This window comes from Diorhabda carinulata, chromosome 10 (genome assembly GCF_026250575.1).
Source record: "Diorhabda carinulata isolate Delta chromosome 10, icDioCari1.1, whole genome shotgun sequence".
Taxonomy (NCBI): Eukaryota; Metazoa; Arthropoda; class Insecta; order Coleoptera; family Chrysomelidae; genus Diorhabda; species Diorhabda carinulata.
In genome coordinates, this window is record NC_079469.1 from 16,130,181 (window position 1) to 16,146,114 (window position 15,934).

Genomic DNA, 15,934 nt, shown 5'->3' on the forward strand with positions numbered 1-15,934 from the left:
TTATAATCCTCATTATTAGAGTCCCATAATAGAGGTTTACCTTCGTGAACATCAATTAACCTGGCTCCAAAACTCTTTACTCATTTTGCGGAAAAACCACACTTTTCCACTGAATATTTTATGTTTGGGCTCCGTTCGACTATCATCTCTTTCATCAATTGAAAAAAAGTTTGAAAATTTCTTCCAACGAGGAGGTAATAAAAGCTGTGGAGGTCCGGTTTGCAGAACAAGAAGAAACATTGAAATTTTGTTTGGTTCTATAGTAGACCAAGAATTTTTCAATATATCCTCGTATATTTAATTAAATCCTAGAGTTATGGATCTTTGATTTGATGCAAAAATCGAATCAAAGTATTGAGGATTTTCGTTCTGAAAATACAATTCAACTTTCTTACTCCGACTTTTGGATTACACCGATAGACAAAATTCCATAGAATTTTATGGTAGGCCGTATCGTGTAGACCCACCATAAGGCGGCAATAATAATTTTAATAACAGCACATCTACCACGTTAATAGTTGCTTTTATTCCGTTTCAAATTTACTAAACAAAAAGCAACAACAAAATTTAAATACACTTCTTGCGATCTGTTGATTCTAATTCGAAGTTCAAAATTGTTTTAATTAAAAATCTCAGCCAATGCGACGCGCAAGGCGGACTTAACCCACTATCGTTAACCTTCATTGGCTGCGCCACTCTCTCTCCCACTCTCGTATTTCCAAACCCCAGCGACGGAGACGGAAAATGTCTTAAGTCGGTATCGAAAGTATCTACGATCTCGGCCTACTAGGTATATCAAACTGTTTTAGCGTTACTCAAAGCATTCTTTCATGCCGGTTGTTGGTCGTAAGACAGCGACACCGTTTTTATTTGTTACTTGAACGTTGTTTTTATTATAATTAAATATTTTTTTTTATTAATAAATGATGTCTAGTTCGATCTCTCGGTCTACGTCAGTGAATATTTCGTCTACGACGGCGGTTAGCCTTACGACGCCTTCGCTGGCGACGTCACCGGCGACGCACGTTTTGCAAAGTGTAATATCTTCCGCGGACGCTAAAGACTTGGACAAAAGTGAGATAAACGATGCCGTTACCAAAGTTCTACAAGGCTACGATTGGACTTTGGTACCTATCGCTTCAAAGTAAGTTTTTTTACACCCAAGTTACAAATGAATTTTCCACAGAATCAATTTGTTTTTATGTAAAAGTGTAAATAATTATCCAATCGACAATAGTCTCTCTTGATGTTTGAATTTTGATATTTGGAGTAAATAAGATGATTGGACATGGATCTTTTTGGGACGGGGAGCACTTCAGAGCAAATGATTTGGGTCAGATCTGTGTGGAGGTCAGAAATGCTAAATACAAGTCTTAATATAGTTACAATTTTTTGATGAAATATCGAATTGACATCTTTCTAAATATTTAACAACTTGAAGATATCTGGGTGTGGACAAAATTGTGAATGAAGCTATTATAAAAGCCCATCGTTGATTATTGGGTATTATAGTACAAAAATCCTCAACTAAACAAGAAGAAGATTAAAATTTAATTGTCCAATGTAACCAACGACCAATTCCAGACTTTTCTGTCCTATTAACACTAGAGACTCGATGTTTCCACACAATAACTGAGTCAACTAAAACCAATTATTCACATTTCGGGCTATATACTGCTTGCACCTTGCTAAATGCCGATTTCAAAGTCACAAATAATTTTTAGTAAAGAAAACTTTAGACTCTGCGAATGTTTAGATAAATATCACATAACATGGGTGGGAAATCGTTTTGAAGAAAGTCTAAATATCGCTGACCATTCAGGTAGTAGCTTAGATCTTCCAGAAATGTTTGATTGTGTTTTAATACCTCATGAAAGTATTTTCAATAGATAATTACAGGATTATATCTAATGTCCTAATCACCTCTTAATCAAGGTGCGATTCTAATCTTCTGTGTCTCAAAACATCAGCAATGACGTCTTTAATCAATAAAATTCTTGGGACCTGTTGTAGACAATTTTTCAAAATGAGAGGTTAAATATTACAGCTTTATCTAAAAAATTAAGATCTCTCTGTTTGGTGGTAAGATCAGTTTCCAAAGAATTAAACTTACTTAACAGTTTATTGAGTTGCATCTCCGATACGCCCTTCCCGATTCAATATATTGATTTTTTCTTCTTTGAATCTGTTTGCCTAATTCGTAAGCACGCTTTTCCAATTTTAGAAACATCATTCCATATCCATTCACTTAAGAACGCGGAGCACTACTCCACGTTCATAATTAATTGAGAGCTCAATACTTTACAACGCAAAAAAGTGCACAATCATTTGCCAATTGAAATCAAATCTATAACAACTTTTCCCACTTTTCGCAATAATTTGGAGGCGTATTTACTGGAAAGTGCCTTCTACTCTACGACTACAAATACAAATTATTACTTAGCTACTTTAAGCTATAAAAATTTCCACATGTACATTTTAAAAGGTAATTTCGTTATTCGTTATAGTTTTCTTGTGTATACTTCTTATTTAGCTTTTATTTTATTTGTTGTTATTCATATAACTTTCAATTTTGTTTCTTCCTTTTATATTTTGGCCTGTAGTTTTTTTGTTTCAACAGTTTCAGTTTCAAATTTTTCGGAAAAGTATTTAACTACTTGATATTATCGAAATATCAAAAGACTCAGAACTCAGAAGTGTTGGTGTGGTTGGTGATATCATCTCGTGGTTGTTCCTCAGTATACATTCTGTAAATTCTGTAACAGCCAAAATATATGAAAAAAAGTGTGTTAGATCTAGGTTAATGCATAGAGAAAAAGCATCCTGAGGTGAATTTTGTATATTGACCAGAGTTGTGGGATAAGAATAGAATGTTCGCGATGTGTATATTATATTGTGGTCTATAACTTAATTCGTGCGGTTTTTTTTCAAAATTTGAACGTTTATTTAAAAAAAAACATGTACGATAATATTAATCAAAGTATTGTCCATCTGAAGCTATGACCTTTTCCCATATTTCTGGCAATTTGTGGATCCCATCCTAAAAGAACTGCGCCGGCTTGGCAGCCAAGAGTGAATTAAGCCAATTTTTGATTCCTGGTTCTGATGTAAACCGTTTTCAATGGTAGTCAGAAGGGGCAAGTTCTGGGCTATATAGCGGGTGAGGCAAAACTTCCCATCCACTGTTTTCCAAATAGTTCTTAACCGGAATAGCAACGTGGGATCGAGCGTTGTCATGATGGAAAATTATTGCATCGTGTCTGGTCATGCAAAAATTACTTCCTTGTGTGGAGTTCCAGCAGCATTTCGTACATGCAAAACCGTCTCTCGGCTTGAATTCATTTGGAACCAAATTTCCTAGCTTTTGTGAGTGACACTCAAAGATTCTGCGAGCTGTTCTTGTGTTGGGCAACAATCTTCATCGAGTAACGCTTCCAGTTCTTCATCTTCAAACTTTTTTGGCTGCCCAGGACGTTCATCGTCTTTCAAAATCAAAGTCAAAGTCAAAATCGCCACTTTTAAATCGTGCAAACCACTTTTGACTAGCTAGAGCATGTTCACCATAAACTTACACCAAAATACGATGACTTTAGGCGGCATTTTTCTTCATATTAAAGTAATGAAGAAGAACTCTTCGCGAAAACACTTTTTCAGGAACAAAGCTCGACATATTTGAGTGAAGAAAAAATTATCGTTGTTGACACTTCAAATGAATGACATATACTGAAAAGACAGTAGATTTCCAACGCAGGTTGGAACGCCATCTATTATCAAACCCCGCGAATTAAGCTATAGATCAAGATGACTAATGGAATAACTAAAATAAAATAAAATATTTAAGCAACATTCTAAAGGAAACGAATGTAATTCAAAAATCGAGAAAATCGGCACTTAAATATTCTGAAAATTAACAAATGGAGCAAAAATTAAAGCTTAGAAGTCTCTGTGGCATTGAATTTTCGCCCGTTAAACCCTTGTGCCGTAGGGTGGAAATAAATAAATAAATAAATTTTCCAATATTAATTACAGATTAGAAAAGCCCTTGCCGACAAGGGCGTTTGGTTTAAACAGGGTACCAGACGTGAACTAAACCCTTTTTGTACCCCATTCGTTTTTTTTTCTGGAAAACGAAATTTCAAAGCAAAAATCATAAAGGAAAATGAATTATTTGCAAATAATACAAAAGAAAAAGGAACATTCCAATTTCAAAGTAACTTTCTAAATAATAATGGTAGTCAGAATCGTCTGAACTACAGTCATCTTTTCATTGAATTATGAAGGGTTGTAGAGAGGGTGATATTTGGTATCTTAAGGAGTTACCACGAGTGGTAGGATGCGTTGTCCATAACGATTACTGACTGTGGTGGAATGTTAGGTAAAAGCTGTTCATTAAATCACTTTTCAAATAATTCTGCTGTCATATCTTCATGATAATCAGCTGTCCAGTTTTTTTAGCGCACTCGTGACTACTCGGTAAATAGAAAACTTATTTACTCTAGTCAAATCAGCAATTCTTATTATGATTACTGAATATTTTCCTTTTTTAAACATTTAAAATAACTTGCTGTGTTTGTATATCTAAATCTTTATTATTAAATTCATATCTATCTGTCTTTATTCTCACTACACTATACAATTTATTTGTCTTCGTTCGCCCATGGTCTAAAGAACGCCATTCTATTTATTTAATGAAATTTATGAATTAAATGAATCTCACTAAACGAACCCACTGCTCATGGCAGGAATATTTCAAAAAAATTGTGTACATACGGCTTCTGCCAATAGAAATGCATTCATATTTACGATTCGATGTTTTCATTGGTATAAACAGTGGAGATGATGAGTCCACGTGGACTGACGGTTTGTTAGATATTTACCGAATATTATACGGGGAGTGCGTAACTCTATTGAACACTATTTAAGGTAAATGTGACCGGAAAGTTTCAAATTTCAACCAGAATCTCAAAATTTTCAGTGTGTATCTCTTGTAGATTTGAAAAATGCCTTCGGTTCACATTAAACTTGGATTAATGAAAAACTTTGTGCTTACTATGAATAAAGACAACCCTTTCACCAGTTTTAAGTGACGAGCTATATAAAGATATTTTTATTGGGCCCCAAATTAGAAAATAACCGGGAAACTTATGGTTTTTTATAGTAAATACCGCGAGGGGATTTTTGTTCAACAATAAGGGTGAAAACACCCAATTTATGAACTAGTAGATTACAATAAATCGTTTGTCTGCTGAATGACATTAAAAATTAATATTTTCTATTCCCATTTATCATTTTTCCAAAGATTTTGAGGGCTGTCGACGATGTGCAGATGCAGATCAGAACAATGAAAAATCGGAAGATCATTAAGAGATAAAAATACGATCTCCCTAAAAGGAATAAATAATTATTTTTGATTTGTTACATTTATGTAGTATGTAGTCAATATTCATAAATAAATATTTTTTTAAACGTTACAACTTGAATTGGGCATTTTCGTATGTAGAATACTTTAGTATTTAGTATTACAACGAAAAAATTATTTTCCTATTGAAAAAACTAAAAAACAAACATAGAAATAACTAAATAAAGATACAAATACAACAAAATTTGAATAAACAGAAGTAAACCATAATGAACAACAAAATTATAGGTAATAGTAATAGGTTATAATCAGTATATAAGTCCATAACAAAAATTAATCCAGTATGCAGCATTATTATTATTAGAATAGAAATCTTTTACATAGTAGAAGGCATATTCCAGTAAATATACCCTCAAATTATTGCATAATACGGGAAAAGATGTTGCGCAAGTGATTGTGCATTTTTTTAGCATTGTAAAATATTGAGCCCTTAATAAATTCTGAACGTGGAGTAGGTAGTTTGAAGATTCGCTCAAATAACTTGGAAATCAACGAATTAAGAAATTTAAAATAGTATATGGAGTCAGAATACTTTAGAATCGTATCACTTCCTATTACTATTTTCTCATAATAAGTCATATTTACAAAATTAATGTCTAATGTGCGAAATTCAAACATTAAACTTCCTCATAGTACCTGCATTATCATCTTATTAAACGTGGGTTCAAAAAGGATATTCCGATGTTATTATTTGTCTAGTTTATAATAGTGAGAAATGAAAATATTTGTTGTTGCAGGTGGAATCTGATAATTTTTATTATACAATATATTGTACTAGTTTTCGTTTTTGAATGAGTTCGCGTTTATCTATGAAATTACTTATTTTTAGTGACTTTATTCGAATGGAATCAACGCTAGAACTCGAAACAAATTGCTGGCAATCTACTTTTCCCAAAAGTGTATGAAACTTTTCTCTTTCAATACTTTTTTTTTCGGAAAAAAAAACAGAAGTCGTATGGGGATGAAACTAGTACGGGCATGAACGTAATGAAGACCAATAAAATAAGAATCACAAATCACTTGGAGCATAGTTTAATGGAGAAGAATCTTTTTTTTTTTCATTTGCACGTCTCCCCGCACATAGTTTTTTGTAAAATTGGGACTTGGGAATAATGAAATATGTTCGCACTTTACCGTCACATTCGAAAAAAACATTACCTTGATGTTAGACTTTTATCAACAGACCTTATTGGGGCGAGGTGAGTCACCGAACTCTGAATTTATGTCTGAGATAAATATTTCTATTTTTGAATCATTCATACCTCTACAACAGTATTCATAGTTACTGCGTTATCACTACACACAGATTTTATTCGTAACATTTAGTATTGGTCTTGGTTTAGTAGTTTAAAAAATGGTCTTGGACTCGCAACCTCCACATTTGGTCTTGGTATTGCAAGCTTCACGATAGGTCTTAGTCCTGTAGGGCCAAATCTTGGACTTGGTCTTGCAAGGTTTACTTTTGGCGTGGGGTTTGCAGGGTTTAATATCGCTCTTAGTCTTGCACAAAGACTCTTGTAAATCTTCCAAATTGTTGATACATTTTCATTGGAGGCAAGTTTTCAAATAAAATTCGAAATAGTGACAAAATTTTGAGTTAATAAGCCATTTATTTTACTTTGTGTCATAATAAACACTCTGTGTACTGAAAATTAATTATTATTATTCATTTATTTATTGTGTATTTTTTAACAAGCTTAACAACGCTGATTGCCTCAGCAAAATTGTTTTTGGTAGTGTCTTCCCCATCGATTTGAAGTGGAGATTAATTTTCCCTTCCCTTCTTATTATTTACATTTGTAACTATAAATCGTATATTTCCAAATTAGTTAATTTTTAGATATCGAGATACGTAACTTAATAACCGGCCAAAAATGTGTAAATAGATTGACTTGCAAAATGCTCTATACATCTGTTATATCGGGTATCTACGAGGATGGCTCCAAGTACCTGACCCAACAAAGAAAACGCAAACATTTTGGTATTTGATCTTCAACGTAATCTCCTTTTAGATTCATTCACTTCTCCCAGCTGTGTTCAATAAGTTCGATACCCTTTTTAAAATGAGAATCAAAATAGCCACTGCTGACATCACCTCTTTATTGTTGGAAAAAATAATCCAAAGGATCTAAATCTGACGAATAAGGAACGTGAGGTAACAATTCAAACTTAAATTTATCAATTTTGGCCATTGCAAGAACGGATGTGTGAGCTAGTGCATTGTCTTTATGAAACAACACTTTCTTCTCAGTTAAATGCGACCGTTTTACTTGATTTCTTCGCTCAAACGTTGCAATAAGTACGCACAATACTCGCCGTTGATAGTTTTTCCTTTTTGAAGGTAGTCAATGAAAATTATCCCACACACATACCAACAAACCGATACATACAGAATGGCCTTTCCCCTCTTTGGAGCCGCTTTTCCCTTTCAAGTCCATTGTTTTGATATTTCTTTTGATTCTGGTGTGAAGTGGTGGACCCATATTTCGTCCACGGCTATGAAACGGCGCAAAAAATCGGCTTCATTTATGTGAAACATAGCCAAACACTCGATGGAAACATCTTAACGACGCCGCTTTTGTTTCAATGTGAGCAAATGCGTCACCCGCCTTACGCACAGCTTTCTCATGTTCAAATGTACTACATTTTGAGATATCCACTATATCCGCTAGCTCGCACACTTTCAGTCGACGATCCAGTACCGCTTTATGGATTTTCCTCAACTTTTCATCACCTCATTTGATCAACCACTGCGATGCTGGTCTTCGCAGGTCGTACGACTTTTTCCAAACTCTGCTACCAAATATTTTACTATTGATAACGAAGGATCAGTCTCACCCAAACTAGAATGTAGTTCATCTTTTATATTGGTCGAGCTAACGCCAAAATTTTTTCCATGTTTTTCCTAGAAACGATAACTATTAATGGCTGCCAAACAAATACTAAACAACGTGGCGTCTCCAAACTTGAAACTTATGCTGTATAGATCGTGTACTTTCTAGCAACTATCGCCATCTCTAGATCAGTACTTCTGGGACCTTCCTCCTAGTTTAAATTGGCTGCTTGTAGTGCAATCTATATCTACTTTCGACCCTATCTGGAAAATATATAGTAAATCATCTTGATCCTTCGACGTTTGGATATACCTCTACTCAATATCTTATTCCTCATTCAATATTATTAAAAATAATAAAACAAAACCAGCATCCATCCTCGACATTTTTTCAGCTACTTAACATAATATAAAACGTACACTTCCAAATGGGTTTTAAATGTTACTAGGTTCTAATTATCCAGTAGTTCTAGTTAATTGATCCTGAGTGTCTTGCGTTTACTGAAACAATTAGTAGTAATTATTCATGTTTATTGTTCGAACGGCTTCCGATATTTACCAAAGTCCGGCGTCTCTTTGAAGTGGTTTTAATTCCAAACAGTTACCTACAAATGCAAAATATATATCTACTACATAAATAAAGAAAAAGTTATTTCACCACAACGAATCATTTCGGTTTTTTCGGGGATGCGTTTTTCCGACGTACCATCTAAGAGACCATAGTTTAGTTATTGAAGTTGTTTTTTGTGTGGAATCCGCACCCGCAGTTAAATTTTGCTAATCACGTCAGGATTTTCAGATATTTCAGTTTATATACTCGAAATAATACAATTACAAAATAAGAGAAATCCCTTAGACTCACATGTTTGGTGAAATTAGTTAAGCTTCCTGCTAGGCTGTGACATTAGTATGAATTTATAAAAATTAAGTTTTAAACTCTTCACAAACTTAAAAGTTCCTTGAACTATTTAGTGTATTTGTCTAAAAACAGGTAACTTAATTTCTAATTGTATCTAATTCCGCTGTTAAATGTTATTCCTCGACATGAGGAAACGTCACATTTTCATTACCTTCCCATAACCCCACATAATTTAAGCTACCAATTGATTCATCATTTTATAAACACTGAAACATTGTTAAAAGTAAGTTTTCCGAGTGAATATTCTCTTGAACTTCTTGTCTAATCTTAATTTCATTTGAAGCTTTGATATCTACCAGGGGATTGACCCTAAATGTTTTCTCAAATTCTTTCTTTATTTTCTAATGACTCTGAACATATAGTCTTCGGCTACACTGTTGGATTTCCGTCCTCCTCCTTGTTGCTTTATTTTCAGAATGTCCACCCTCGTCTCTGCCAGGAGAGACGCTGACGAGCGTCTGAAATAACGTCCTGTGTATCCTTTAACATTAATTTTCCAATGGTATTCATGCCCACGGGTTGTAAGCTACATTATCCTTTGTCCAAAATGCTTGTACACCGCCTGTTCAAATTTCATTGTCGCTATTAAATCTTCTGCCTCTTAACTCGGTCTTCAAATTTGCCAAAAGTTGAGCAAGGTCAGATCCTCGGAAAACGGGGAAGTATGGACTCGAGCATTGTCATAAAGCTGATTTTGCCGCTTCTTATTTCGATAATTTTACTTCTTCAGTAAGCTAAAGTAATATGCTACGTTTATGGTTGTATTTGAGTCAATCAAGAGGATACCCAGTACCAAAATATTGTTTCCATCACTTTTCGTGGCCTATGCTTTCTTGACATGGGTCCTCCTTTCTGATGCCGCTACTTGAAATCTCTTTTGGATGTTAGAGACCGTTAGATATCAAAATTGATCCAATTACACCTTCTTGGTCCTCGCAGCAAAGCTCTAAAATCGTTCACAACATTCTACTCTACTGATCAAGAACCACAAATAGCAACAAAAAATGTCCAGGCTCATCTTGACCAATTACAGGAGTGGTTACAAAAATAGAGGATTAAAGTGAATGAGACCAAAAACAAAAAAAAAAAACAACTCGATATAAAAGCAAGCGAAACAAAGTCCTTATCTACAAATTTGTCATCGAGTCTAAATGGATATATGGATTAGAGCTGTGGGGTTGCGCTTTCAAATCCAATATAATTATTATTCAGAAATCCCAATCAAAAATACTCCGTCAACTAGTATGTAACAAATCACATCATTCACGTGGACCTAGAAGTGCTAACTAACTAACACTAACAAGAAGTTATCCAAGACAGGATCACCAAATACCACAAAACTATAATAACCCACCCAAATCCACTACTAGAGGAGTTGTTAACTGAAAGAAGACTGAAAACATCCTGACCCATAGATCTAATAAGAGGTATAAGAGTATTACCCATAAATTAACACATAGAATGTAAAAAAAACTCTGTTTTCTGCTATAGTCACAAGATCTCTTGAACGAGGACTATCTAATGATTGTCGTCGTCGACACAGTTCCATTCTGTTTATAGTTTACCTTTGGTCTCTGAAGACGATAACTTGGTTATCGAAACGCGCGTCAGACAGTGTAATTGGGAATGTTGGTGTAGATAGTCTTCAGTCTCGTCGAAACGCGCGCCAAACAGTATAATTTTGAGTGTTGGTGTAGAGGTGGTGTATTCAGTAATTCTTGCGGGAAATTTTCAATTTTTCTAATTTATGTACATAAATATATGTATATTTTAATATTTATGAAAGTTTTTGGGTTTGTAAAACGGTTGTGTTTGTCCACTATGTCCACATGAAACACGAGCTTGCTCTCATATTCGAATTGATGTTGCTGATAGCTTTCCGAATATTTTCTATTACTATCCATATCATTGGTGTCATCAAATTATTCTTAAAACGAAACCGAAAATATCGAACGTGATAATATATCCAAATATATCTACGGATACTCGTGTTTTGGTTGAGTCATGATACGTTAAATATACTTAAAACGAAAGTTGAACAATCTCGAAAATGTTGAAATGAAGCTTTCTAATAATAAGAATAAGAATAAAATTAAAGATAATTGGAGGTATCAGTTATTTTCGAAAAGTAGATGAATAAATTATTGAAGATGATAAAAAACTAGTGTCATTTTTCAAACAACTAAAAGATGTATTCGATTGAACAAATAATTTCAATAATTTATTAATTGCCAAAAATGAATCATAAATTTCTTGTAATCTTAGAAAACTGACAATTAAATAAAAAGCTTATACATATTAAACTAAGGAATATGTTGAATTACCTTTGGACCGAACCGGTTCAATTTTATTGTCAATTGTTGCAGTTAGCTTCTTCAGTATTTTGCCACTGATCCGAGCTCCGCCTATTATTTTTAAGGGGTGTTAACAACCCCTTAATAAAAAAAATGACATTGAGCTATTTTATCGCTAGAAAACGTGTTTATTATTAAGGGTTGAAATTGTAAAGTGTTTTCTAACACAACTACCTCATAATAAAATCAATCAAACCCTTGAAAACCTTACAACCCTTGCAAACAATCCCTAAATTGAAAAAATTACTTTGGTATGATATAAATCCGCTATTGTCGACGATTTCCTTCAACTGTGTCGTTTGAGCTCTAGTATATCTGCTCCAGTATCTGCAAGAAGAAGTGCTGAGGATGATTTAGAAATTTTGAAATTTTGCAATTTTAGGGATTTTAGCGAACGTGTTTACACTAATAAACAAATGCAGAAAGAAAGAATGTCTCCTCTAGCCTAAACTGCAACAACTTTTCGTGATTTTTCTAATGCTTCCAAGGTATTTTAATTAATTACACCTCTCGCATGGTCATACCTTATCAACAGAAGTCAGCTCGTAAGGATTGATGCAACGATGTCTTCTTGCAAGCCAAAAGAATGTGGAGTGTCCCAAGGTTCAGTACTAAGCCCTATTTTGTTACTTCAGTTCCTTAATCACCCTTAAATCAAGGTCCTACTTAACAGTTATAGCTGTATGCCCTTATTGCCCCTTCTGGGAGCTCAATTTGAGCGATTCTTCAAACTACAAAAGAGAGCTGTTAGATATTCACTAGAAACTAAACCGCATGGCTCACTAAATGGACTTCTTTAAAAGATAAAATAATTTTTTTCATCCTTCAGAAGTATTTCGGTATAAATCACTTTCCCGAACACACTGTATAAGTAATATAATACTATTTCGATTCAGTTTTGCCATTAAAAATATTTGTTACTACACAGATATTTATTTAAGTAACTCGTAGATGTTACACATATAGGATAAAAATAAAAAATAAAAAAAAAAAAAAAGTGTACTAATTAACAGTTTCAGAATGCATTCAAATTAACATAGGTTATTAACACACTTGAGGCTTTTTTTGTTAGCGGTAAATCTCAAAAGATTTTAAATATAGAAAATTGGGTAGACAAATATGTTACAAACTAAGGAAAGAAAAGGTGTTAAACGAAATTTCACAAGAACAGTTTCGAATTTGGTGATTTTTACGTGTTAATTAGAAGTGAGTTATATAACAACAGGAAAATTGTTTCAATTTCCCCATAGCATGACGAGATGTAAACGAAAGTTGCCATAATTACATCAAAATTAGATTTTCTTTCGAAAATGTACCTTAATATAAATGAGCACAACTAGATACACAGTGCACAAAATATTAATTAGATTTAATTAGATCTTAGAATATAAAATCAAATTTTTATCAAAGTTTTAAATGATTTTATGGGACGCTTCGTTGAGATTAAGAAGGTGTTATATAAGAATAATCAAAGATTGAAATACTAGATACAAAAATTTAGCCATTCGCCTCGTACTTGTCGATCTCGAAAAGGCCTACGATCCGGTGCAATTGAAAACGATGTTTGATATATTCATGAAATCTGACCTCAGCAATGGTTATATTTGAGCTACTCGTGACAAATAAAGAAAGTCAAGGTATGAAGTATGGTTCTTCCAATATCAATTGCAGATTATAAAAAGCCTATAAATTATACGGCATTATACTTAATATTAAATTACAAAATTTAAAAAGACGAGTAAAATGTACCTGCCTATAAGGGCGTTTGGTTTAAACGGGTTACCAGACTTGAACTGAGCGCTTTTTGTAACCGATTCGTTTTTTTTTTTTTGGTAAACTAAATTTCCAAGCAAAAACCATAGAGGTAAATAAATTTTTTGCAAATGAAACCAAAGAATCAAAAACATTTCAATTCCAAAGTATTTTTATGAATAATAATGGTAGTCAAAATCGCCAGAACTATAGTCATCATTTAATTCAATTATTAACTACTCGATAATTGGAAAATTTATTTACTCTAGTTAATTCAACAATTCTTACTATAATTGCATTAGCAGATTGCTGAATATTTTCCTTTATTAAACATTCGAATATATTTAAAATAACTTACTACGTTTGTATATCTAAATCCTTATTATTAAATTCATATCTGTCTTTATTTTCACTACACTGTGTAATTTCATTGTCTTCAACAATATTTCGAAGAAATTGTGTACATACGCCTTCCGATAGCCTCGGTTAATAGGAGAGATGTTTACCGCGTTTTATACAGTGAACATTAATTTTCATTTCTTAATTTGGTATGAGTGCCGTGCGTAATAATTGAATAACTAAAATTGAGAAATTGAGACAGATGATAAGTGCCTGCAGAAGATTTGTTATAGCTTGCGACGAGTATGATGCAGATTGTATGGTGAGAAAATCGGACAACGAATGTGAAAAATGGGGTTTGCATATGAATATGTCGGTAGAAACGACGATGTAGACAATTCTAATACCTAAGAAGAATAAATTCGAAAGTAGGAATAACAAAACTAAACCTAAACACAAAAATGACGTCAAACAAACTCATAGTTGAGCCCATTTTAACGTATGGATGCGAGTGCTGGTAACTGACGCAGAAAACAATAAAGCCCGTGGAAAAGGACTACTTGAGAAGATTGTGCGGGCCATCCTGAATAGAGCATATTCAAAATGGAGATATCCGGGTCGAATATACACGACTCTGGGACGGACATGTGATGAGGATGGAGCAGAATAAGTGGCCGAAGAAAACTCTAATGTATCAACCGCAGAATAGAAGAAAAAAAGCCTGGAAGGAGAAGATTGAACAGACCATGGAAGACAGAGCTATCCAGGAAAACTAGTGGATAGTTGTGCGGTGTGGTAATTGTATTGAAATTATGTCATAAACTTCCAAGTGTTTTAAACAAAACATAATACAAAAATCTTTATATTCTGGCAATCAAATATCTGTTTATTTAATGGAAAAATAAGTACTTTTTGTGACGATGCTGGAGACTTCTAACTAACCAGGGGAGAAGCTTTACTTTAATTTTTAAAACTTTGCTCACGTTTGGTATCCAAAAGTTTTGAATAGATGGACGCTTTAGTTTTGGACAAGCTATAATGAAAACGGTGATTTTCTTTTTTGGCTCGTTACGGTGTATGAAACTTGGGTGTATCACGAAACCTCAGGAATGAACGCACACGTCGTCCCCAATGTAAGTTAAGAATAAGCAAATATGGACACTTCGAAAACTCATGGTCAACCGTTTGGTGATTGAGCCAACCTGGGTGAGGCGTTTTTGATTTCTCACTAAGAGGACAAGCAATCAATGCAAATGTAAACTGCTCGATCATAAAGGCCGCTTGATATAATGCAAGACAACATGCGAAATATTGCATGCATTTGCTCAAAGGTTGCAGATTTTGGTGTCTTACATATAAATCTACAATTTTTTTTGTATAACCAGATTCAACTTACTTTGCGGATATACGAGTTTGCTTTCTAAAATCGGTGGTAGTAGTTCCCGGTATTTCCCGGCAAAATATGCTTCATTTTTGTGATCACAACATTTTTCGACGGATTTGAAATATTATTTCATGCAACCCCATCTATAGAGCTTTTAGACGATTCATAGTTGAAACTGTTTACGAAAAAAAACGAATATGAGAGAATCAAAGAAGAAGCTAATCATGTAAATACTCATACCGCTGCTCAAATTAAGTCTGAACATTGAGGTAATTTCGCCCACAACGACTCTTATTTATTCCCGTACATTCAGCATAAAAAAAAAACATTTTTACCTTCGAAACGCTTATTTTGTGTATTAATGAACAATATTTTCAAAAATAATACAACCACGTCTATCGTGACATTTTGTTATGCCAGTCATATACGTATAGAAACTATTTTTTATACGAATTATTATTATTTTACGTTTAAATTTAATAAATTCAGTTTTTGACAGACCATATGACGTTAAAAAATAAGAGTAATAATGTTTTGTTACTTTTCATAATACTTTCAAAAAAATTGGAGACAATTCTAGATCGAGCAAGATAAAATTTGACTGCACTTTTCATGATCCACCAAAAAAAATTGATTAATTACTCTAAATTCAACGTAATCGCTCCCATTTTCCGTAAAAATTACAGTATTATAATTTTTTTTTACAGAGCAGCATCCGATAAACGTAAACTTCATGTTAAAAGACCAATGAACGCTTTCATGGTATGGGCCCAAGCAGCCAGAAGAAAATTAGCCGACCAATATCCACAGTTACATAACGCAGAATTATCCAAGACTTTAGGAAAATTGTGGAGGTCAGTTATTTGATTTATATCTAATTCTTATTCTGAGTGAATGTTCAGATGAATATTTTCTTTTTTTAAACCTTCGTATA

At 33.5% G+C, this 15,934-nt stretch overlaps 1 protein-coding gene across 1 annotated transcript in view; it reads left to right on the top strand.

Annotated features, from left to right (window-relative positions):
- Positions 1-751: 751 nt before the first annotated feature.
- Positions 752-15,934, top strand: part of LOC130898847 (transcription factor SOX-8-like) — a 32,609-nt gene continuing 17,426 nt past the window's right edge. The window contains exons 1-2 of the mRNA XM_057808402.1: positions 752-1,144; positions 15,708-15,854. Of these exons, the coding sequence (XP_057664385.1) occupies positions 924-1,144; positions 15,708-15,854 (368 nt within the window). The 5' untranslated portion in view covers positions 752-923. The remainder of the gene's footprint in view (positions 1,145-15,707; positions 15,855-15,934) is intronic.